The following is a 23,352-nucleotide window of genomic DNA, read 5'->3' on the forward strand; positions in this document are numbered from 1 at the left end:
ACCCTTGCCAAAAGAAGTGCACTATATTGGGAATAGGGTGTTCTTTGGGATGCATCCAGAGTGTCAGGAGATCACAAGTTTAATGAACACCCTCCCTCTACATCAGACAGACATCCATCTGAACACGCATGTTCCAGCGCGTGACAGCAGCGTTTAACGATGTCTTAACCTCTGTGATTTACCTCTGAACCTTGATTTAATACCTCGACTCTCAAACACTCTTTCTCTCCCGTCCCCCATCTGACCTTTACGTTAACGGCTATATGATTTAAATTCAAGGACAACACTCCAAAACTTCCACCGCCCACACATCGGGTTGACGTACAGTACCAGTTATAAGGTGGTCCTTCTGTGGCTCAGTTGGTAGAGCATGGCGCTTGTAACGCCAGGGTAGTGGGTTCGATTCCCGGGACCACCCATACGTAGACTGTAAGTCGCTTTGGATAAAAGCGTCAGCTAAATGGCATATATTATATTATAAGTTTGGACACCTACTCATTCCAGGGTTTTTCTTTATTTTTACTATTTTCTACATTGTATAATAATAGTGAAGACATCAAAACTATGAAATAACACATACGGAATCATATGAACATATGAAACCATGTAGTAACCAAAAAAGTGTTAATTTAAACACATTTTATTTTTGAGATTCTTCAAAGTAGCCACCCTTACCTTGAGGACAGCTTTGCACTCTTTTGGCATTCTCTCAACCAGCTTCATGAGGTTTGTGTTACTGGAATTAAATTCCTACATGTTTTAATACCCAATTAAATTAAACACTGCCCACTTCTAAGAATTTGTAAGACTCTTATTTGCATAAAATGGACAGAGACCAGTCTCAAAATCAATCATTAGCGTTTATTCTCGAGAGTACTGAACATTTTACCACAGGTTATAAACTGAAAATGACGTCATTAGTTTTCGAACTGTCCCGTCTCTTCTTCACCCTGGTACAAAGGCAGTATCTCAAGCCTTCCCACATCGTCCCACACCAATTTAATATAATTTATGAGCCAAGGTCGTCCTGTGTAGATAAGCATTCTAGCCAGTCTGACGAGAAGTTAATTCATTTCTACCAAGGAACAGACAGTCATTGTTCTAATTCTTGATTATATTTACACACATTATATTCAGTACTACGATAAAAAGAAAATTCATATATCTATACAGTAACATAATAGTATTCTGATTAGTCAGTCCTGATTGAAATGTATACATAATTAGTCATTATTGATCAAAAATCCCTTAACAGTTTGTCACCTGAAATGCATTTCAATTATCAGGTGTGCCTTGTTTAAAGTTAATTGGTGGAATTTATTTTCTTAATGCGTTTGAGCCAATCCGTTGTGTTGGTATACAGAAGATAGCTTTGTTTTGGTAAAAGACCAAGTCCATATTATGGAAAGAACAGCTCAAATAATCAAAGATAGGCAGTCATTTATCATTACTTTAAGACATGAAGGTCAGTCATTTATCATTACTTTAAGACATGAAGGGCAGTCATTTATCATTACTTTAAGACATGAAGGGCAGTCATTTATCATTACTTTAAGACATGAAGGGCAGTCATTTATCATTACTTTAAGACATGAAGGGCAGTCATTTATCATTACTTTAAGACATGAAGGGCAGTCATTTATCATTACTTTAAGACATGAAGGGCAGTCATTTATCATTACTTTAAGACATGAAGGGCAGTCATTTATCATTACTTTAAGACATGAAGGGCAGACATTTATCATTACTTTAAGACATGAAGGTCAGTCATTTATCATTACTTTAAGACATGAAGGTCAGTCATTTATCATTACTTTAAGACATGAAGGTCAGTCATTTATCATTACTTTAAGACATGAAGGTCAGTCAATCTGGAAAATTTCAATAACTTTGAAAGTTTCTTCAAGTGCAGTCGCAAAAACCATCAAGCGCTATGATGAAACTGGCTCTCACGAGGACCGCCACAGGAAAGGAAGACCCAGAGTTACCTCTGCTGCAGAGGATATGTTCAGCCCAAATAAATGCTTCACAAATTTCAAGTAACAGACACATCTCAACATCAACTGTTCAGAAGAGACTGCATGAATCAGGCCTTCATGGTCGAATTGCTGCAAAGAAACCACTACTAAAGGACACCAATAATAAGAAGAGACTTGCTTGGTCCAAGAAACACGAGCAATGGACATTAGACCAGTGGAAATGTGTCCTTTGGGCTGATAAACCCAAATTGGACATTTTTGGTTCCAACTGCCGTATCTTTGTGAGAGGTGTGGTTGTGTGGGGATACTTTACTGGTGACAGTCTGTGATAAATGTAGTATTCAAGGCAAACTTAACCAGCATGGCTACCACAGCATTCTGCAGCGATACGCCATCCAATCTGGTTTGCACTTAGTCCCACTATCATTTGTTTTTCAACAGGACAATGACCCAACACACCTCCAGTCTGCTTAAGGGCTATTTGACCAATAAGGAGAGTGATGGAGTGCTGCATCAGATGACCTGGCCCCCACAATCACCCAACTTCAACCCAATTCAGATGGTTTGGGATGAGTTGGACCGCAGAGTGAAGGAATAGCAGCCAACAAGTGCTCAGCATATGTGGGAACTCATTCAAAACGGTTGGAAAAGCATTCCAGGTGAAGCTGGTCGAGAGAATGCCAAGAGTGTGCAAAGCGTGGCAACTTTGAAGAATCTACATTTTAAATTAAAAAAAAAAAAAAATGTTTAACACTTTTTTGCTTACTGCATGACTCCATGTATTTCATAGTTTTGATGTCTTCACTATTATTCCTCAATGTAGTAAATAGTACAATTAAAGAGAAACCCTTGAATGAGTAGTGTTGTTGAATTGGACATTTCTCATGAATTGAAAGGTCATTTTCAATTCCCTGTCCAGTTCAAGTGCTGATTGGGCTAGAATTATTTAAAAAATGGCAGAATCTGCTTTTCGAACTGCCTTTCCTGAAAATGACTTGCCCCCACCCACCCTTATGGTATTACTACAGCGCTGAATTCCGATTCTCCACTCTTCTTCCTGATTTGTTCACTCCGCTCATGTATTTCAATTGCTGTAAACTTAAGCTAGAGGGATTTTCCACCCTATATCTTACACTTTTCCATTCCTTTGAAATCCATGAGGGGGACTGAACAAATGCATCATGTTCATTATGCCCGTATAACAAAAACAACAATACTTCTCCTTTTACCTCAGTTTCTGACAATGTTCTTACGTTTGGTGCTACTGTAACCCCTTGTGTACTACTCTTTCAGGATGGCCTGTCCAAGTCAGACATGGAGAAGCTCACCTTCTACGCGGTTTCAGCCCCGGAGAAGTTGGACAGGATTGGGGCCTACCTGGCGGAGCGACTGAGCCGAGATGTGGTCCGCCACCGCTACGGGTAAGTGACCTTCGAGTGACCATTGACCTTGAAACAACCCCTACCCCAATAAACTAATCAACTGTCTTCTTGTGGCCTCTTCTTCAAATAATAATTATTTTCATTTACATTAAGTTTTTGTGTATTTCCAAAATTGTACATCAACAAATAATTAATTACAATTTCATATCTTATCAAAATTAAGACAACCAATATATACATTCACTCAATAGAAATACATTTTCCAAATGGTCTTTCTAAAAACAATGGTATATTGTCCTTTTAATGCAGGGAAAAGGACACCAATAATTAATGCAGGAAAACTTAAATCTGTTTTACCTCATTTCTACCAGCATGTTAAATGTGCAACCAGAGGAAAAGAGAACTCTAGACCACCTTTACTCCACACACAGAGATCTGTACAAAGCTCACCCTCCATTTGGCAAACCATTTGGCAAACACTAAAGCAGGAAACACCAGTGACTCGCTCAATGTGGTAGTGGTCAGATGACTCCGATGCTAAGCTACAGGACTGTTTTGCTAGCACAGACTGGAACATGTTCCAGCATTCTTCCGATGGCATTGAGGAGTGCACCACATCAGTCACTGGCTTCATCAATAAGTGCATTGATGACATCGTCCCCATAGTGACCATACTTACTTACCCCAACCAGAAGCCATGGATTACAGGCAACATCCGCAATGCGCTAAGGGTAGAACTGCAGCTTTCAAGTAACTGGACTCTAACCCAGACGGTTATAAGAAATCCCGCTATGCCCTGCGACGAACAATCAAACAGTGAAAGCATCAATACAGGAGTAAGATAGAATCGTACTATTGTGGCAGGGCTTCAAAACTATTTCAGACTACAAAGGGAAGCACAGCCGTGAGCTGCCCAGTGACACGAGCCTACCAGTCAAGTTAAATGATTTTATGGTCACTTTATTCATTTTATGCATATCTTAGCTTCTGGGCCTGAGTAGCAGGCAGTTTACTCTGGGCACCTTATTCATCCAAGCTACTCAATACTGCCCCCCAGCCATAAGAAGTTAACTGCATTGTTGGTTAAGAGCTTGTAAGTAGGCATTTCACTGTAACGTCTTTACCGGTTGTATTCGGTGCATGTGAAAAATAAAAATAGATTTGATACAACAATCTGTACTCTTAATTTTTTACTTAAAAAAAAAAGAGATCTGGCAACCCCACTGCAATTTGACCCCACTGCAATTTGACCCCACTGTGTTCCAATTTGTAAGTCGCTCTGGATAAGAGCGTCTGCTAAATGACTTAAATGTAATGTAAATGTGTTGTGAGATCATTTAGAAAATCCCTCTTTTGTGAGGCTCTGGTTTTATAGTCATTCTAAGTGATTTCTCTCCTATGATTTAATGTGTTGCGAAATGCTTTGTGGAAAGTAAAAAAAACATTCATTAAGGACTAAAACTGGGGTCTGTCTGATGAAATTGGCAAAAATAGAGTGGCAGCGCTGAATCGATACAGCGATTATATTGACAGGAATTACATTTCATTGGGTGTGATTTACCCCTAAAGCTGAAAACCAAAGAGAGAGACACACGTAGACCAAGAAAGTGTTTGTTTCAAATGGCACCTTATTTCCTATAAAGTGCACTGCTTTTGCTATGCGCGATTAATCACTTGGCGTTGTAGTATGTGTGACTAACTGCTTGTCATTGCCCAATACTGCCCATCTAATGTGTTCACTGTCCAAGGGTTGCCAACCCCGTTCGCTGGGCAAGTTCTCTGATTTTGCTGTAGCACCCACAGACCATTTGAATGCCAATGAATGGAATGGAAATGTGAAACTAGAGTAGTACTACATTGTTAAATCGTGTACATTACAGTGGCTTAGTTACTAGTTGTTCATCTTATTTTTTTGGCACAATATCCTGATTTTTTTTTCAAACAACATTTTGACTTTTTGGCACAATATTCATTAATGTTATGTACAGTCACTCGTGAAAGTTTTCACGTTTTGCTGCCTTAAAATGTCATCTAAAAAAATAGTTTTTTTTTTCTCTACCTCATCCACCTCTTCAAAGTTAACAAATAACAATTTTATATATATATATATATGCCTTTGGAAAGTATTCAGACCCCTTGAATATTTCCACATTTTGTAGGCTTACAGCCTTATTCTAAAATGTATTAAATAGTTTTTCCCCCCTCATCAATCTACACACACTAATGATGAAGCAAAAACTGGTTTGAAGAAATTGACTAATTTCAGACCCTCAGTACTTTGTTGACGCATCTTAGGCAGTGATTACAGCCTCGAGTCTTCTTGGGTATTACGCTACAGGCTTCGCACACCTTTATTTGGGGAGATTCTCCCATTTTGTTCTCTGCAGATCCTCTTAAGCACTGTCAGGTTGGATGGGGAGCACTGCTGTACAGCTATTTTTAGGTCTCTCCAGAGATGTTAGATCAGGTTCAAGTCTGGGCTCTGCCTGGGACACTCAAGGATATTCAGAGACTTGTCCCGATGCCACTCCTGCGTTGTCTTGGCTGTGTGGTTAGGATTATTGTCCTGTTGTAAGGTGAAACTTTGCCCCAGTCGGAGGTCCTGAGCACTTTGGAGCAGGTTTTCATCAAGGATCTCTCTGTACTTTGCTCTGTTCCTCTTTGCCTGACTAGTTTCCCAGTCCGTGCCGCTGAAAAGCATCCCCACAGCATGATGCTGCCACCACCATGCTTCACCATAGGGATGGTGCCTCCAGACATGACGCTTGGAATTCAGGCCAAATAGTTCAATCTTTGTTTCATCAGACCAGAGAATCTTCTTTCTCATGGTCAGTTTTTTTTTGTTGCTCTGACATGCACTGTCAACTGTGAGACCTTATCCACAGGAGTGTGGCTTTCCAAATAATGTCAAATCAATTGAATTTACCACAGGTGGACTCCAGTGAAGTTGTAGAAACATCTCAAGGATGATGAATGGAAGCAGGGTGCATATGAGCTCGATTTCGAGTCTCGTAGCACAAGGTTTCAATACTTAAGTAAATACGTTTTTTTAAATTTGTAATATATTTGCAAACATTTCTAAAAACCTGTTTTCCCCGATGAGGAAAAACAAAGTATTTAATCAATTTTATAATACGCCTGTAAAGTAACAAAATGTGGAAAAAGTCGAGCGGTCTGAATACTGTCCGAATGCACTGTACTTACTGTAGCTAGCAAATGCAGCTAGCTAGTTTAGCTTACTTAAACACCCTGCTCAAACAGAGGGATGCTATATTAGCTAGCTGGCTATGACTATCCAACACAACAATGGAACTCTTCCACTGCTAAACTGCTTACTGATTATACACTGCAACATTACTGCATAATTGTAGCAGGTTTACTAATGCGTTCTATTAGTTTACTAATGCGTTCTATAGTTCTATTAGCTATGCTGACTATGACTTTACTTTTGCAAATATGTGACTGACCGGCTTGAAAAGGGTGTTTTTTACATTGGAAATAAAGTAGAGACTCAGAGCAAGAAAGGGGTATATCATACACTACAGTTGAGGAACAATGGGAAAGTAATTCTGCTTTGAAAGTTGATAAACTTGTAACCTCACTTTTGAGAAAATGGTCATTGAATGTTTTGGCACACCCATATGGACAGCTCTTCTCTGTCTACACCCTTTTGAGAAAATGGCTCTTGAATATTTTTGGTACCTACTGGAGAGCTCTTCTTTGTCTACACCCATTCAGCATCGTTCAAACCCTCTAAATTCTTAGCCCCACCCATCCCTTTAAGGATTCACATGTGAGGCCACCAAAGATTTCCAGACTAAAGGCTTGTTTATACTACGGGTCTGTTCGTCAATTCAATCTGGAGTGCCAGAGTGTGCTCAGAGTGAGCTCTGGGCGTTTATAAACTCAGAGCGTTGTCAGATTGTCTGTTCGTAAATTCAGAGTGCTTTGGTCTCGGAGTGTTCAGAGCGCACACTGGAAGACGAGTAGGGTTGATCCGAGCGTTCTGACCTAACAGCACCCAAGCTAAATGGCTAACGTTGGCTATTTTGCAAGCTACTTCTAGACCCAAATGAGAGAACCGCTCACTCGGACCATTTTACTCACCCTAGCAGAGCTGGTTAGGCTGTTTTTATATTATTCAGAGCGTTGGTGACTGCAACAATTTAATTACACTTTTTGCCAACACTTACGGACACTGGCCATATTCTACAGGTGTTGAGCGTTCGTAAATTTGTCAGTTATTCTTTTAGTTATTGGAATTTACTGTCTAGCGACAGTTAGCAGTGACATCATGAACATTCTATTGACATGGTTACTTGCATAGTGGTCTTTTGTTTAGACATGTAGGTAGTTAGCTAAACAATGAACCATAATCCAAACTCATGATGTTATTACCCTTCATGAATCTGCAGGTAGCTAACCAACCAGGTTCAATGTTAGCTAGCTAACATTAGGCTATAACTAGCAATAAAAATGGCTCAGAGATACAAATAATATAATCATACAAGTAGCATTAGCTAGTGAGCCAGCCTAGATTCCTGAAACGAGTGATAGTTTGGGAAGGTTTTATCGCCTGGTCACACACAGCTGATGTGTTGTGAATTGAAGTTCACAAAAGAAGGGAAAAGGTGAGAGGAGGTGAGTGCATACATGCGAGAAGGAATACAACGTGGTTGCTATGAAAGTGAACTACTGTATGCTTACACATGATCATGAAAGATGATCTGAGTACTTATGTAAATAAGATATTTCTGTTGTATTTTTTTAAAAATACATTTGCAAAAATATCTAAACCATTTTTTTCGCATGGTCATTATGGGATATTGTGTGATTGAGGAAACAATTAATTTAATCAATTTCATAATAAGGCTGTAATGTAATTCAAGGGGCCTGAATACTTTCCAAATGCTGTGTGTGTGTGTGTAAACTCAGCAAAAAAAAGAAACGTCCTCTCACTGTCAACTGCGTTTATTTTCAGCAAACTTAACATGTGTAAATATTTGTATGAACATAAGATTCAACAACTGAGACATAAACTGAACAAGTTCCACATATGTGACTAACAGAAATGGAATAATATGTCCCTGAACAAAGGGGGGGTCAAAATCGAAAGTAACCGTCAGTATTTGGTGTGGCCACCAGCTGCATTAAGTACTGCAGTGCATGGCCTGCACCAGATTAGCCAGTTCTTGCTGTAAAATGTTACCCCACTCTTCCACCAAGGCACCTGCAAGTTTCCGGACATTTCTGGGGGGAATGGGCCTAGCCCTCACCTTCCGATCAAACAGGTCCCAGGCGTGCTCAATGGGATTGAGTTCTGGGCTCTTTGTTGGCCATGGCAGAACAATGACATTCCTGTCTTGCAGGAAATCACGCACAGAACGAGCAGTATGGCTGGTGGCATTGTCATGCTGGAGGGTCATGCCAGGAAGGAGCCTGCAGGAAGGGTACCACATAAGGGAGGAGGATGTCTTCCCTGTAACACACAGCGTTGAGATTGCCTGCAATGACAACAAGCTCAGACCGATGATGCTGTAACACACCGCCACAGACCATGACGGACCCTCCACCTCCAAATCAATCCTGCTCCAGAATACAGGCCTCGGTGTAACGCTCATTCCTGAGACGATAAACACAAATCCCGACCATCACCCCTGGTGAGACAACACCGCGACTCATCAGTGAAGAGCACTTTTTGCCAGTCCTGTCTGCACTGATGGAGTGATTGTGCTTTTTTGGTGTAACTTGGGCAGTTGTTGTTGCTATCCTGTACCTGTGCTGCATGTGTGAAGTACGGATGTTCTGATCCTGTGCAGGTGTTGTTACACGATCATCTGTCCGTCCTGTCTTCCTTGTAGCGCTGTCTTAGGTGTCTCACAGTAACGGCATTGCAATTTTTTGCCCTGGCCACATCTGCAGTCCTCATGCCTCCTTGCAGCATGCCTAAGGCACGTTCACGCAGATGAGCAGAGACCCTGGGCATATTTCTTTTGGTGGTTTTCAGAGTCAGTAGAAAGGCCTCTTTAGTGTCCTAAGTTTTCATAACTCTGAACTTAATACCTACCATGTGTAAGCTGTTAGTGTCTTAACGAGCGTTCCACAGGTGCATGTTCATTAACTGTTTATGGTTGATTGAACAAGCATGGGGAAAATGTGTTTAGACCCTTTACAATGAAGATCTTTGAAGTTATTATGAATTATCTTTGAAAGACAGGGTCCTGAAAAAGGAACGTTTCTTTTTTTGCTGAGTTTAGGTTCTTTCTTCGATCTTTCTTACTACCGGTCAAATGTTTTAGAACACCTTCTCATTCAAGTGGTTTTCTTTATTTTTACTATTTTCTACATTGTAGAATAATATTGAAGACATCACAACTATGAAATAACACATGGAATCGTGTGGTAACCAAAAAAGTGTTAAACAAATCAATATATATATATTTTTTGAGATTCTTCAGATGGCCACCCTTTGCCTTGATAACAGCTTTGCACACTCTTGGCATTCTCTCAACCAGTTGCATGACTGCATTTCAATTAACAGGTGTGCCGCCTTAAAAGTTAATATGTAGATTTTATTTTCTTAATGCGTTTGAGCCAATCAGTTGTCTTGTGACAAGTTGGAGGTGGTATAACAGACGATAGCTCTATTTGATAAAAGACAAAGTCCATCTTATTAAGCAAAGTGATATGACAGTCAATAATTTATTTTAGACATGAAGGTCAGTCAATCCGGAAAATGTCAAGAACTTTGAAAGTCGCAAAAACCATCAAGCGATATGACACTGGCTCTCATTAGGACCGCCACAGAAATGGAAGACCCAGAGTTACCTCTGCTGCAGAGGATAAGTTCATTAGTTACCAGCCTCAGAAACTGCAGGCCAATTAAATGCTTTACAGATTTCAAGTATCAGACCCATCTCAACATCAGCTGTTCAGAGGAGACTGAGTTAATCAGGCCTTCATGGTTGAATTGCTGCAAAGAAACCACTACTAAAGGACACCAATAATAAGAAGAGACTTGCTTGGGCCAATAATCATGAGCAATGGGCATTAAACCAGTGGAAATTTGTCCTTTGGACTGGAGTTCAAATTTGGTTCCAACAGCCGCGTCTTTGTGAAATTATGATCAACTTGTGTTTTTCCCACCGTAAAGCATGGAGGAGGAGGTGATGGTGTTGGGGGGCTTTGCTGATGACACTGTTTGATTTATTCAGAATTCAAGGCACACTTCACCAGAATGGCTACCACAGCATTCTGTAGCGATACGGCGTTCCATCTGGTTTGCACTTTGTCCTACTATAATTTATTATTTAAACAGAACAATGACCCAACACACCTCCAGGCTGTGTAAGGGCTATTTTTTTCAAGGAGTGATGCATCAGATGACCTGGCCTCCACATTCACTGAGCTCAACCCAATTGAGATGGTTTGGGGATGAGTCTGACTGCAGAGTGACGGAATAGCAGCCAACAAGTGCTCAACATATGTGGGAACCTCTTGAAGACTGTTGGAAAAGCATTCCAGGTGAAGCTGGCTGAGAGAATGCAACAGTGTGCAAAGCAATCAAGGCAAATAATACCAGCAAAACACTAGTCTCAACTTCAACAGTGAAGAGGCTGGCCTTCTAGGCAGAGTTCCTCTGTCCAGTGGCTGTGTTCTTTTGCCTATCTTAATTGTTTGTTTTTATTGGCTAGTTTGAGATATGTCTTTTTCTTTGCAACTCTGCCTAGAAGGCCAGCATCCCGGATTCGCCTCTTCACTGTTGACGTTGAGGTGGGTGTTTTGCGGGTACTATTTAATGAAGCTGCCAGTTGAGAACTAGACACTCTAATGTACTTGTCCCTTTGCTCAGTTGTGCACTGGGGCCACCCACACCTCTTTCTGTTCTGGGTAGAGCCAATTTGTGCTGTTCTGTGAAGGGAGTAAACTTTTGAACGTGTGTGTGTGTGTGTGTGTCTCTATATATATATCCTAGATCCTAATTCATTCAAAATGAAGATGTATGTCTTTACACCCCAGACGTATTCCTTGGTGGAAGTACCTTTGGCAGCCAGTGAAAACATAATGACAGTGAAAACATTTTTTTTTTAACTTGTGCAAATGTATTAAAGATGAAATACAGAAATATTTCATTTACATAAGTATACACTCCCCTGTTTCAATACTTTGTAGAAGCACCTTTGGCAGTGATTATAGCTGTGATACTTTAAGTCTCAAAGACCTTTCCACACCAGGATTGTGTAACATTTATTATTTTATTATTTCAAATTGGATGTTTATCAGTGCTGGACAACCATTTTCAGGTCTTACCATAGTCTAGAAAATCTAACTCGGCCACTCAGAAACATTCACTGTCTTCTTGGTAAGTAACTCCAGTGTAGATTTGTCCTTGTGTTTTAGAATATTGTCCTGCTGAATGGTTATCTCCCAGTGTCTGGTGGAAAGCAGACTGAACCAGGTTTTCCTCTAGGATTTTGCCTGTGCTTAGTTCAACTACATTTTTTTTATCATGAAAAACTCCCCAGTCCTTATCGATTACTAGCATACCCATAACATGATGCAGCCACCACTATGCTTGGAAATATGGAGGGTTGTACTCCTTAATGTGTTGTATTGGATTTTCCCCAAACGCAGCACTTTTTAGTCAGGACAAAAGTGTATTGCTTTGCCACATTTTTGGCAGAATTACTTTATTGCCTTGTTGTAAATGGAATGCATGTTTTGGAATATTTTGATTCTGTACTGGCTTCTATTTTTTTTAAACTCTTAAATTATGTTAGTATTGTGGAGTAACTACAATGTTGATCCATCCTCAGTTTCCTCTTATCACAACCATTAAACTCTAACCGTTTTAGTCACCGTTGGCCTCATGGTGAAATCGAAATGTGGAGTCGGTTGTCTAGATCTGCAATAAAAAAACTGTGCCATGGGTGTTTAGACTAGGCACTGTATGTTATGTTCTGCATGTAATGGCTGTGACATGAAAACTAACCCCGCTGCCTGCTTGTCATTGCCCTGCACCCTCAACACATAATACATCCAATGCCAGTCTTCGAGAATGGCTGCCTGGCTACCCAAACTCCTTGCTCTGGCCAAACGAAACGCCATGCCCATGGATGTTAGTTTCTTCTCCGCAATTAGTCTGAATCTGAGTACTTCCCCAACTATTTCTAGAACACACACATTTTGATCATTCTGATTGGTCCCTGAAATACTGATGGTTTGGGCCAGAGACGGAACACATTTGGGTCATGCGGCATTTAGAAAATGTGTCGTTGGCTTTGATTCTCTGATTGGTTCGAGATTTTCCAATCGCCGATAACTTAATTTTGTACAACACCTCTCATTTTGACGACACCACAGACTACTTCAACGATGGCAGTCGCAGACTGAATTATGTAGCAACAAACAGCAGTGGAATAATTCAGTTTGAGTCATTAGGCAAGCAGAATGGCTACTCTGCTACCTGAACCATTTTATATTTTATACATATACTGAAAATAATTAACATTCTCTTGACCCATGCAGGTACGTAGTCATCGCCATGGAGGCTCTGGACCAGCTCCTGATGGCCTGTCACTCCCAGAGCATCAAGCCCTTTGTGGAGAGCTTCCTCCACATGGTGGCCAAGCTGCTGGAGTCCCGGGAGCCAGACCTGCAGGTCCTGGGGACCAACTCGGTAAGTAACACCCCATGGTCCTTTGTGGCTCAGCTGCTCGACCATGGCACTTGCCACGTAAGGATTGTGGGTTCGATTACTGCTGTTGACCACCCATACGGAAATGTATGCACACATGACTGGAAGTCGATTATAAAAATTACAGTGCCTTCAGAAAGTATTCACATCTTTTGACTTTTTCCACATGTTCTTACATTACAACCTTTAAAGTATTAAAGTATTTAGACCCTTTACTCAGGTACTTTGTTGAAACACCTTTGGCAGCGATTACAGCCTCAAGTCTTCTTGGGTATGACGCTACAAGCTTGGTACACCTGTATTTGGGGAGTTTCTCCCATTCTTCTCTGCAGAGCCTTTCAAGCTCTGTCAGGTTGGATAGGGAGCGTCGCTGCACTGCTATTTTTAGGTCTCTCCAGATGTTCAATCGGGTTCTAGTCTGGCTCTGGATGAGCCACTCAAGAACATTCAGAGACTTGTCCCGAAGCCACTCCTGCGTTGTCTTGGCTGTGTGCTTAGGGTTGTTGTCTTGTTGGAAGGTGACGGAACCATCTTGGTGGATTCCAAACTTATTTTTAAGAAGAATGGAGGCCTCTGTGTTCTTGGGGAACTTCAATGCTGCAGAATTGTTTTTCCCAGATCTGTGCCTCGACACAATCCTGTCTCTGAGCTCTACTGACAGTTCCTCATGGCTTGGTTTTTGCTCTGACATGCACTGTCGACTCTGGGACTTTTATATAGACAGGTGTAAGTCTTTCCAAATCATGTCCAATAAATATATTTTTACCACAGGTGGACTCCAGTAAAGTTGTAGAAGCATCTCAAGGATGATCAATGGCAACAGGATGCACCTGAGCTCAATTTCGAGTCTGAATACTTATGTAAATAAGTTATTTCTGTTTTTAAAAATGTCTAAACCTGTTTTCGCTTTGTCATTATGGGGCATTGTGTGTAGATTGAGAAAAAAAAGCGACAACAACTGTAATATCTTGATTAGATAAGTGTCCACACCCCTGAGTTAATACATGCTAAATCCACTTTGTGGGCCTCCTGAGTGGCGCAGTGGTCTAAAGCACTGCATCGCTGTGCTTGCTGTGCCACTAGAGATTCTTGTTTCCAGTACAGGCTGTCTCGCAGGCCCATGGGGCGGCAAACATTTGGCCCAACGTCATCTGGGTTAGGGGAGGGTTTGGCCGGCAGGAATGTCCTTCTTCTAACGCGCATTAGCTACTCCTGTGGCGGGCCGGGCGCAGTACACGCTGATAAAGTACACATTGACACCAATGTGTGGCTGGCTTCCCAAGTTGAGTGTGCATTGTGTCAAGAAGCAGTGCCGCTTGGTCAGATTGTGTTTCGGAGTACGCACAGCTCTCAACCTTCGCCTCTCCCGTGTCCGTACGGCAGTTGCAGCGATGAGACTGTAACTACCAATTGGATAATGAAAATGAGAGAAAAGGGGGTAAAGAAGCTGTGGGTCTTTCTGGGTAAGTCTCTAAGAGCTTTGCACACCTGGATTTTACAATATTTGCAAATTATTCTCTAGGCAGCCGTTTTCAGGTCTTGCCATATATTTTCCATAACAAAGGGGTTTAATACTTATTTAACATGTCAGATTTTCATTTTTTATTAATTTGTAAAAATTCCTAAAACATAATTCCACTTTTTGGGTTATTGGGTTTATTATTATTTTTTATTTCACCTTTATTTAACCATGTAGGCCAGTTGAGAACAAGTTCTCATTTACAACTGCGACCTGGCCAACATAAAGCAAAGCATTGTAACATAAACAACACCACAGAGTTACACATGGAGTAAAACAAACATACAGTCAATAACAATAGAAAGTCTGTATACAGTGTGTGCAAATGAAGTAAGGAGGTAAAGCAATAAATAGGCCATAGTGGCGAAGTAATTACAATTTAGCAGATTAACACTGGAGTGACAGATGTGCAGATGAGGATGTGGAAGTATAAATACTGGTGTGTAAAAGAGCAGAAAAAATTAAAATACGGGGATGAGGTAGGTAGGTATTTGGTTGGATGTGCTTTTTACAGATGGGCTGTGTACAGCTGCAGCGATCGGTAAGCTGCTCTGACAGCCGCTGCTTGAAGTTACTGAGGGAGATATGTCTCCTACTTCAGTGATTTTTTTTTTTTTTTTGCAATTCGTTCCAGTCATTGGCAGCAGAGACCTGGAAGGAAAGGCGGCCAAAGGAGGTGTTGACTTTGGGGATAACCAGTGAAATATACTTACTGGAGTGCATGCTACGGGTGGGTGTTGCTATGGTGACCAGTGAGCTGAGATAAGGCGGAGCTTTACCTAGCAAAGACTTATAGATGACAGCCCGTGGGTTTGACGACGGATTTATAGCGAGGACCAGCCAATGACAGCGTATTCTGGTTGCAGTGGTGGGTAGTTGGTGACAAAACGGATGGCACTGTGATAGACTGCATCTTATTTGCTGAGTAGAGTGTTGGAGGTTATTTTGTAAATGACATGGCCGAAGTCTAGGATTGGCAGGATAGTCAGTTTTACGAGGGTATGTTTGGCATCATGAGTGAAGGAGGCTTTGTTGCGAAATAGGAAGCCTATTCTAGATTTCACTTTGGATTGGAGATGCTTAATGCGAGTCTGGGAGGAGAGTTTACAGTCTAGTCAGACACCTAGGTATTTATAGTATTTATAGTTGCCCACATATATAGGCCAGTGACACAATCTTAATATAATCAATTTTAAATTCAGGCTGTAAAACATGTGGAAAAAGTCGTCCAAAGGTGTGAGTACTTTCTGAAGCCACGTTTTAGAAGGAATGCAAAATAAACTGCCATATGGATTGAATTTGAATGATTTGTCATTTCATTGGGATTCGATGTAAGTGTTTAGGACCGTGGTTGAAAGACTGTGTTCGAATGAAATTATACCTCACTCATGCAATTCACCCCCCCCCCCCTTATTTATGGTCATTTAAATGTCTTATTTCATTCATGTTTTAAAGAATTTGAAGTTCGGATAGCGTGAACGTTTGAAAGTTGGTCTTGTATCTTAAATGGCATAGAATAGATAGATGGAATGATTGGACTGGTTGATTGATTAATGGATTGATGGGATATCCTGAACATGTGACAGTTGGTTTGGTGACTCCATCTTGAATGGTGAGTCATTTTATGGAAACATTTATATAGTTATAGTTTTAGAAAGATTTTAAAGAATTTGAAGTCCTTAAAAACTTTAGTTCATCACTGGGGCCGAGCTCCCTGCCATCCAGGACCTCTATATCAGGCGGTGTGAAAGGAATTCCGGAAAAGTCATTAAAGACTCGCGCCTTAGCCTGTTCCCTCTGCTTCCGCACGGCAAGCGATACCGGTGCAACAAGCAGACCTGCCAACGTGCACGCTGTCTTGTATTTACTATCATTAAATTGAAGACTTAGTTTTTATCAAAGATTCTCTGTAATTAGTATTACGTGATCAAACTGATTAATCGTGTAACTGTAATTAACTAGGAAGTCAGGGCACCAAGGAAAATATTCAGATTACAGGGTTATAATTTCCCAATATAACCTTTCAAATATTTTATATCTGAACAATTAGTCTTCGTAATTAATGAATGATTTACTTTACCTCACGTTAGTCTCATTCCAAACGTCGTACATTTTTGGTTATCTGCACCAACCCAGTCCTCACTGAGTCATCCATACATCAATTGTCTTAAATCATTTATTTATTACTAACTAATTAATCCACAGAAATGCATAAACAAACAGAGTAAATATGGTTACAAGAAATGATAGGAGAATGTGCCCTATTGGGCTAAACCGGAATGGCGGCTTGTTAGACAAGAGGGAAGTGGGGGTCGACTAAGAAGTCACTACAGAGATAATAATTATAACAATTGAAATACTAATCCTTTACACATCAACACTCACTCATTTGGGAACAATTGCAATCAATATATATATATATATATATATATATATATATATATATATATATATATATATTTACGCTCAGTGTGTCGTTTTGATCTTTGTTGAAAAGTTAGTTTCTGTTGGAGAGTTTTCGTCCTCTCTCTCTCGTGGTTAGAATGGATTGTAGAATGGATGTTTCGGCGGTTGTTGTTCTTCGCTTTCAATGATACCGAATTCCTAGCTGCAGACTGGTAATTAATATCAAAGACTTGTTCTTATTCTGTCGGTATCGATAGTCTAAAAGTTTAACCACGTGGTATGGTTAAAAGATTCAGCAATGGTCTGCAACCTTTGTCCTCCCGTGATTGAGAGAAACATGCTTTACTGAGCATTTCTCAATTTTTTTTCCGGAATTGTAGAAAAGGGTCCCAGGATGCCTGACTCATGGGCTCATGGGCGGTCCTCTGATTTTGTTCAACTCAAAAGGGAATTGGGAGTTTCCTTCATTAAACAGTCCAAAATCACATGACACAATTTTACAAACAGTATCATACTCACTCATGAATCTTATACAACAATTAGATGTAAACCTCATATCTGAGGCTATTACATAAACAGCGTTATGGTAATGTTGCCGCACCATCTCCCATGAGCTTCCCCAAGTTGTAACAAACGGACCAGTCTGTAGCTGGATTCTTCACCGATCATTTATACCTTCTCCGTTGTTCGGACCTCAAGTTCTGTGAGGTGGAAGAAATTCCTTTGTTCTCTATGAAACCTCACTCTATCTCTATACTGTGTGGCCATGAGGAGATCCTCAGGAATTTACGACCTCCCTCTGACCACAGCAGCCTAGTTGAAGGGGGAGTCAGGGAGAGGGGGATGGGTCTTGCTGTACCCAAAGTGGGCAACGTCATGACAACACATTTTGCGTGACAACTACGCAATTCTCTGTCCATGTACGCTGGTACGAGATTGGAGTTAATGGTATGCAGAAATGATTAGGTCCTGATAATTATTGTTATTGTTTATTTTTTTTAGACATTTGAATAAAAAATTAATAAACTACTGGGACGCGGAATTAAATGTATATCACACAAATGCAACCAGTTATTTTTTGTATTTGCATTTAATTTCCTTCACTAGCAAATGTGAATGAACAGCTGGCACTTCAGAGCCCACTGAATGTCCATCTTATGTTCTCTAAAGTTAGCTTGAAACAATTAGTGTTTACCTTTCCACAACACACAGAGTCAAAGGGATTTGTCCATGTGTTTATGTACAGCTGACAGTCGGGAATCTCAGCATCACAAAAAACAGAAAGCGGGGCAGACACGAGGTAGCTACGTCGAATAATGATGCATCATTCTTCATGTCTGTTGACACAAACTCTGTACATGTCTGTGTTGCAGTTCGAGAATCAGGATGTTAGATTTACTCAGTGGATAAATTTTTATTTCAGCCTTGTGGGAGAGGAGAAAACGGACAAAGAGTTGAAATTCCACAAGGCAGTGACAAAAAGCTTACAGCACCTGGTATTCCCAGGCGGTCTCCCATCCAAGTACTAACCAGGCCCTACCCTGCTTAGCTTCCGAGATCAGGCGTACTCAGGCCGTATTTTCCACGTAACATTACAAGGATCACGCAACCTGATATACTGTAACTGTAATTTTGATCCACGTCACAAAAAGCATTACAAAAGTATAATCAAATATAAACATCTTGTCGTTTACACAACCTCTTGGAACTACCCATCTCGGATCCGGGAAAATTGTCATCAACTACACTAATTAGCATAGCGCAACGGTCAAAAAATATTACTAGAAAATATTCATATTCATGAAATCACAAGTGAAATATAGTGAAACACAGCTTAACCTTTTGTTCATCACCCTGTCATCTCAGATTCTGAAATTATTTTTTACAGCCAAAGCAAGACAAGTGTTTGTAAGTTTATCGATAGCCTAACATAGCATTATGTCCAGCTAGCAGCAGGAAGCTTGGTCACGAAAATCAGAAAAGCAATCAATTTAATAGTTTACCTTTGAGCTTCGAATGTTTTCACTCACAAGACAGTTAGACAGCAAACATTCCTTTTGTTCTATAAAGATTATTTTTATACCCAAAATACCTCCGTTTGTTGGCCACGTTATGTTGAGAAATCCACCGGAAATAGTGGTCACTACAACGCTGGCCCAAAATTCCAAATTATATCCATAATATTGACAGAAACACGGCAAACGTTTTTTATAATCAATCCTCAAGGTGTTTTTCAAATATCTATTCGATAATATATCAACTGGGACAATTGGCTTTTCAGTAGGAGCGAGAGGAAAAATGACTACCTCTGTCTTTTACGCAAGAATCACTCAGAGCCCTCAGCTGGCCACTTACGCAATGTAGTCGTTTACGCTCATTCTTCAACATAAAGGCGTGAAACTACGTCAAAATGCTGTAGACACCTTAGGGAATACGTAGAAAACGGAATCCGGTTGATATCCCTTTCAATGGCCAGTAGGGGTGCATAGGAACACAACTGTTTCAAAACACGAGTCACTTCCTGATGGGATTTTTCTTAGGCTTTTGCCTGCAATATCAGTTCTGTTATACTCAGACAATATTTTTACAGTTTTGGAAACTTTAGTGTTGTCTATCCTAAGCTGTCAATTATATGCATATTCTAGCATCTGGTCCTGAGAAATAGGTTGTTTACTTTGGGCACGTTATTTTTCCAAAAAGGAAAATAGTGCCCCCCAGCTTCAAGAAAACGAAGTCGGGAGTTTAGAAGACTGTGCGATGAAGAATGAATGAGTGTCTGGTATCAGCTATAGAGGCAATGCTTCTAAAATGCCTTTGGACAAGATTTGAGATTTTATCAATTTCGAAAATCTGAAATTATTTATGCACTGCAAAGAAATATAGTAGGGCAGAGTCTGGTCAACATGCGCACAGATCAGGCCTGGAGAGAAATTGGCACAATGAAAGGGGGGGGCAGCCTGGTCTACTCCCACCTTTTGACTGTGATGTTGGGGATATTGTTCATATTCCACAGTAAAGAAGACTGCGAACCAATATTTAGTCTCGTTGCCAAGAACAAAACCCAGTACAGAGCCTCCCTCAGTACAGACATGCTGAGTGACCTCGTTACCAGGAAGGTTTCAATGATTGCCAGAGGAACTGTTTGCCCTGCTGCGTAAGGCTAAATCTGCTAGCTACCAGGCAAATCTGTCTAGGAAATTATTTCCTGAACGTTTGAAGGTCTCCAGAAGATTTGTGCTCACCCACTGTTTCCTATCATAGCTTTTTCGTTTTTATTATGGATAATATGTTGATTTGATACTGATGCTCTGCTTCAAACATTTGTTCTTCTCATATCAGAGTTTAAAAAAAATAAGACGTTTGTACCTTTAAATGTACCTACATTTAAAAAAACTCCAAGTATAAAGGCCCTTTGTGTGTTCTTTCTAATGATATCTTGTTAATGACATTTACCATATGTGTAAATGGAATGCTATAGTTTTGGCAAGTCTGTTGTGTCATGCCCAAAGTAGATGTCCTAAGTGATTTTTTTTCCAACAATTGTTTACAGACATATTATTTCACTTGTAATTCACTTGTAATATCACCAGTGGGTCAGAAGTGTACATACACTAAGTTGACTGTGCCTTTAAACGGCTTGGAAAATTCCAGAAAATAATGGAATGGCTTTAGAAGCTTCTGATAGGCTAATCAACATAATTTGAGTCAATTGGAGGTGTACCTGTGGATGTACTTCAAGGCCTACCTTCAAACTCAGTGCCTCTTTGCTTGACATCATGGGGAAATCAAAGGAAATCAGCCAATTTCCAAATGCCCGAAGCTACCACATTCATCTGTACAAACAATAGTACCCATTATAAACACCATGGGACCACACAGCCGTCATACTGCTCAGGAAGGAGATGCATCCTGTCTCCTAGAGATGAACGTGCAAAACGTGCAACTCAATCCCAGAACAGCAAAGGACCTTGTGAAGATACTGGAGGAAACGGGTACAACAGTATCTATTTCCCCGGTAAAACGAGTCCTATATCGACATAACCTGAAAGGCCGCTTAGCAAGGAAGAAGCCACTGCTCCAAAACCACCATAAAAAAGCCAGACTTCGGTTTGCAACTGCACATGTGGACAAAGATCATACTTTTTGAAGAATTGTCCTCTGGTCTGATGAAACAAAAATGAACTGTTTGGCCATAATGACCATCGTTATGTTTGGAGGAAAAAGGGGGAGACTTGCAAGCCGAAGAACACCATCCCAACCGTGAAGCACGGGGGTGGCAGCATCATGTTGTGGGGGTGATTTTACTGCATTAGGGACTGGTGCACTTCACAAAATAGAAGGCGTCATGAGAAAGGAGAGACCTGAAAAAGCGTGTGCGAGCAAAGAGGCCTACAAACCTGACTCAGATTCACCAGCTCAGTCAGGAGGAATGGGGCAAAATTCACCCAACTTATTGTGGGAAGCTTTTTTTGGTCCTCCAATAATCGTTGTCTGCGTTAAACAATCCTAATCTGTTGACCTCTAGTGTGTGTGTGTGTGTGAGAGAGAGAGAACATGTGCACAGATGGAGAAAGTAACAGTCAATTGGTGATGAATGAGCTGTCTTACAGTAGAAGGCTTAGCTGGCTGTGTGTTGTAAATTGGGTCATAAATGTTTGGCTGGATAGAACCTGAATAATTATTTTATTATTTAAATTATCATCCTCTCTTTTCTTCTGTAGTTTGTCCTTCAAAGTAAGAAATAAAGCTGTGATTTAGAATGTGTCTCCTTGAGAACAGTTTGGTTCTGTCTTTTTGAAAGGGGACAATTTAGGACATGGAACACCAGTGTAGAGTTTTCTTTTTCTCAGTATCAAGTCATCACCATATTGTCCTCACAGGAGTTCTCAGAATTGAACAATTACAGCTTAAAATGATTAATTTTTTTAAATGAGGGAGTGCATCACAGAAAGAGGGAAGAAGATAAGACTTGAGAGGAAAGCGTGAAGAAGCGATATAGCTCAAAGCACAAATACATTTTCTGCAAGGTCACTCTGTTCCCAAGCAAGGACATCTCAAAACTGACTTTTGCACTTACTGTCCACAAACTGACACAACATACCGTTTTTAACAGGGGTGGTGGAGAGGAGAGGTCACATTTATTTCTGTTTTACACGGATGCACTGTATACAGTTTTACAAACAATTGTTTGCTCAAATTCCCCCACGCTAGAGACGATGTGTTTTTGTCCAATTTTACATTTATTCGGTTTTTGGTCAGGGTTGCAATAAATGTGTATTTGCTAATCAGCGTGGACAGAAGGTTGTGGCCATGATTTACTCTTAAGCATTCTAAAGATGCCTGAGAAGTTGCTGTGTTTTTTTTCTTGGCACTGCCGCCTGTTCATTTGAGCCTGGAAACAGAGCCGGTTGTTTAGATGTGAAAGCCGATGAATTACTTATGTGTGGTATAGAGGCTGACTGAGGAGAGGGAGGAAGGAGGGTGTGGGTGGTAGGCTAGAGACTGCCTTTATGTGTGAACCATGTTCATGGAATGTTCCCTTATGGCACAGGCAAAAACACTGAACTGGTCTCTTTTTAATTTGGTTGTGTACTTCTCATGTTTTTCCCCCCCATTTTAGCCAGTTAGAAAATTAGCTAAGCATCCATGTTTGTTTTGTTCGCTCAGACTCGGTTTTGTGACCAAATTATATAACCTAAACCATCACCAGATTTGAATGAAAATCCTGGGAGGAGTATCCTAAACAGAAAATTTGACAGACTATAACACCAAACGGCTTATGTTTCATTTGAAAAAATATAGGCACCTCAGAGATGACGAAATGTGAAAGTTGTATATGTATGTAGGTGTTTGTATTGTATGGCAGAATACATACATATGTGATGTATCTGAATGTTTGGTATATTATGTTATTTAACGACACAACACACGAAACTGTTGATGAAGGCAATGTGAAAACTCACTACAATTTTCCAAAAAGTGACAGTTGAAAAGGATCTATATCCTCCCTGTTCGTTTCGATAGATGAGCCCCAGTCGACTTGGTACACAGACACATGAAGTCATTGCTATATTCATAACCACAGGGCAGTCATCCACACCGCGTGTCTTATGGATACAACAAAGTTACGATGGAGTTACGATGGAGTGACCCTGGGGTACCTGTGTTTGCCCTCGTTCACACTTTCCTCCAATCTTTGGCTGATTAGGCTGCTACAAATAGCCCTTCTATTTTCAGTGTCTTTCACTTCCTGGCCCAAGTTTCCAAACTGAGGAATGGAGATATTAAATTGTATTGGTCACATACACATGGTTAGCAAATATTAATGGGAGTTCTGACTATGCAGTAATATCTAACAAGTAAAACAAT

At 40.5% G+C, this 23,352-nt stretch overlaps 1 protein-coding gene across 3 annotated transcripts in view; it reads left to right on the forward strand.

Annotated features, from left to right (window-relative positions):
• efr3a (EFR3 homolog A (S. cerevisiae)) overlaps positions 1-23,352 on the forward strand; it is a 237,755-nt gene that overhangs the window by 56,521 nt on the left and 157,882 nt on the right. For all 3 annotated transcript variants that reach the window (XM_052477338.1, XM_052477339.1, XM_052477340.1), the window contains exons 4-5: positions 3,273-3,400; positions 12,890-13,040. In XM_052477338.1, the coding sequence (XP_052333298.1) occupies positions 3,273-3,400; positions 12,890-13,040 (279 nt within the window). The remainder of the gene's footprint in view (positions 1-3,272; positions 3,401-12,889; positions 13,041-23,352) is intronic.

The sequence above is a fragment of the Oncorhynchus keta genome, chromosome 23 (genome assembly GCF_023373465.1).
Source record: "Oncorhynchus keta strain PuntledgeMale-10-30-2019 chromosome 23, Oket_V2, whole genome shotgun sequence".
Classification (NCBI taxonomy): domain Eukaryota; kingdom Metazoa; phylum Chordata; class Actinopteri; order Salmoniformes; family Salmonidae; genus Oncorhynchus; species Oncorhynchus keta.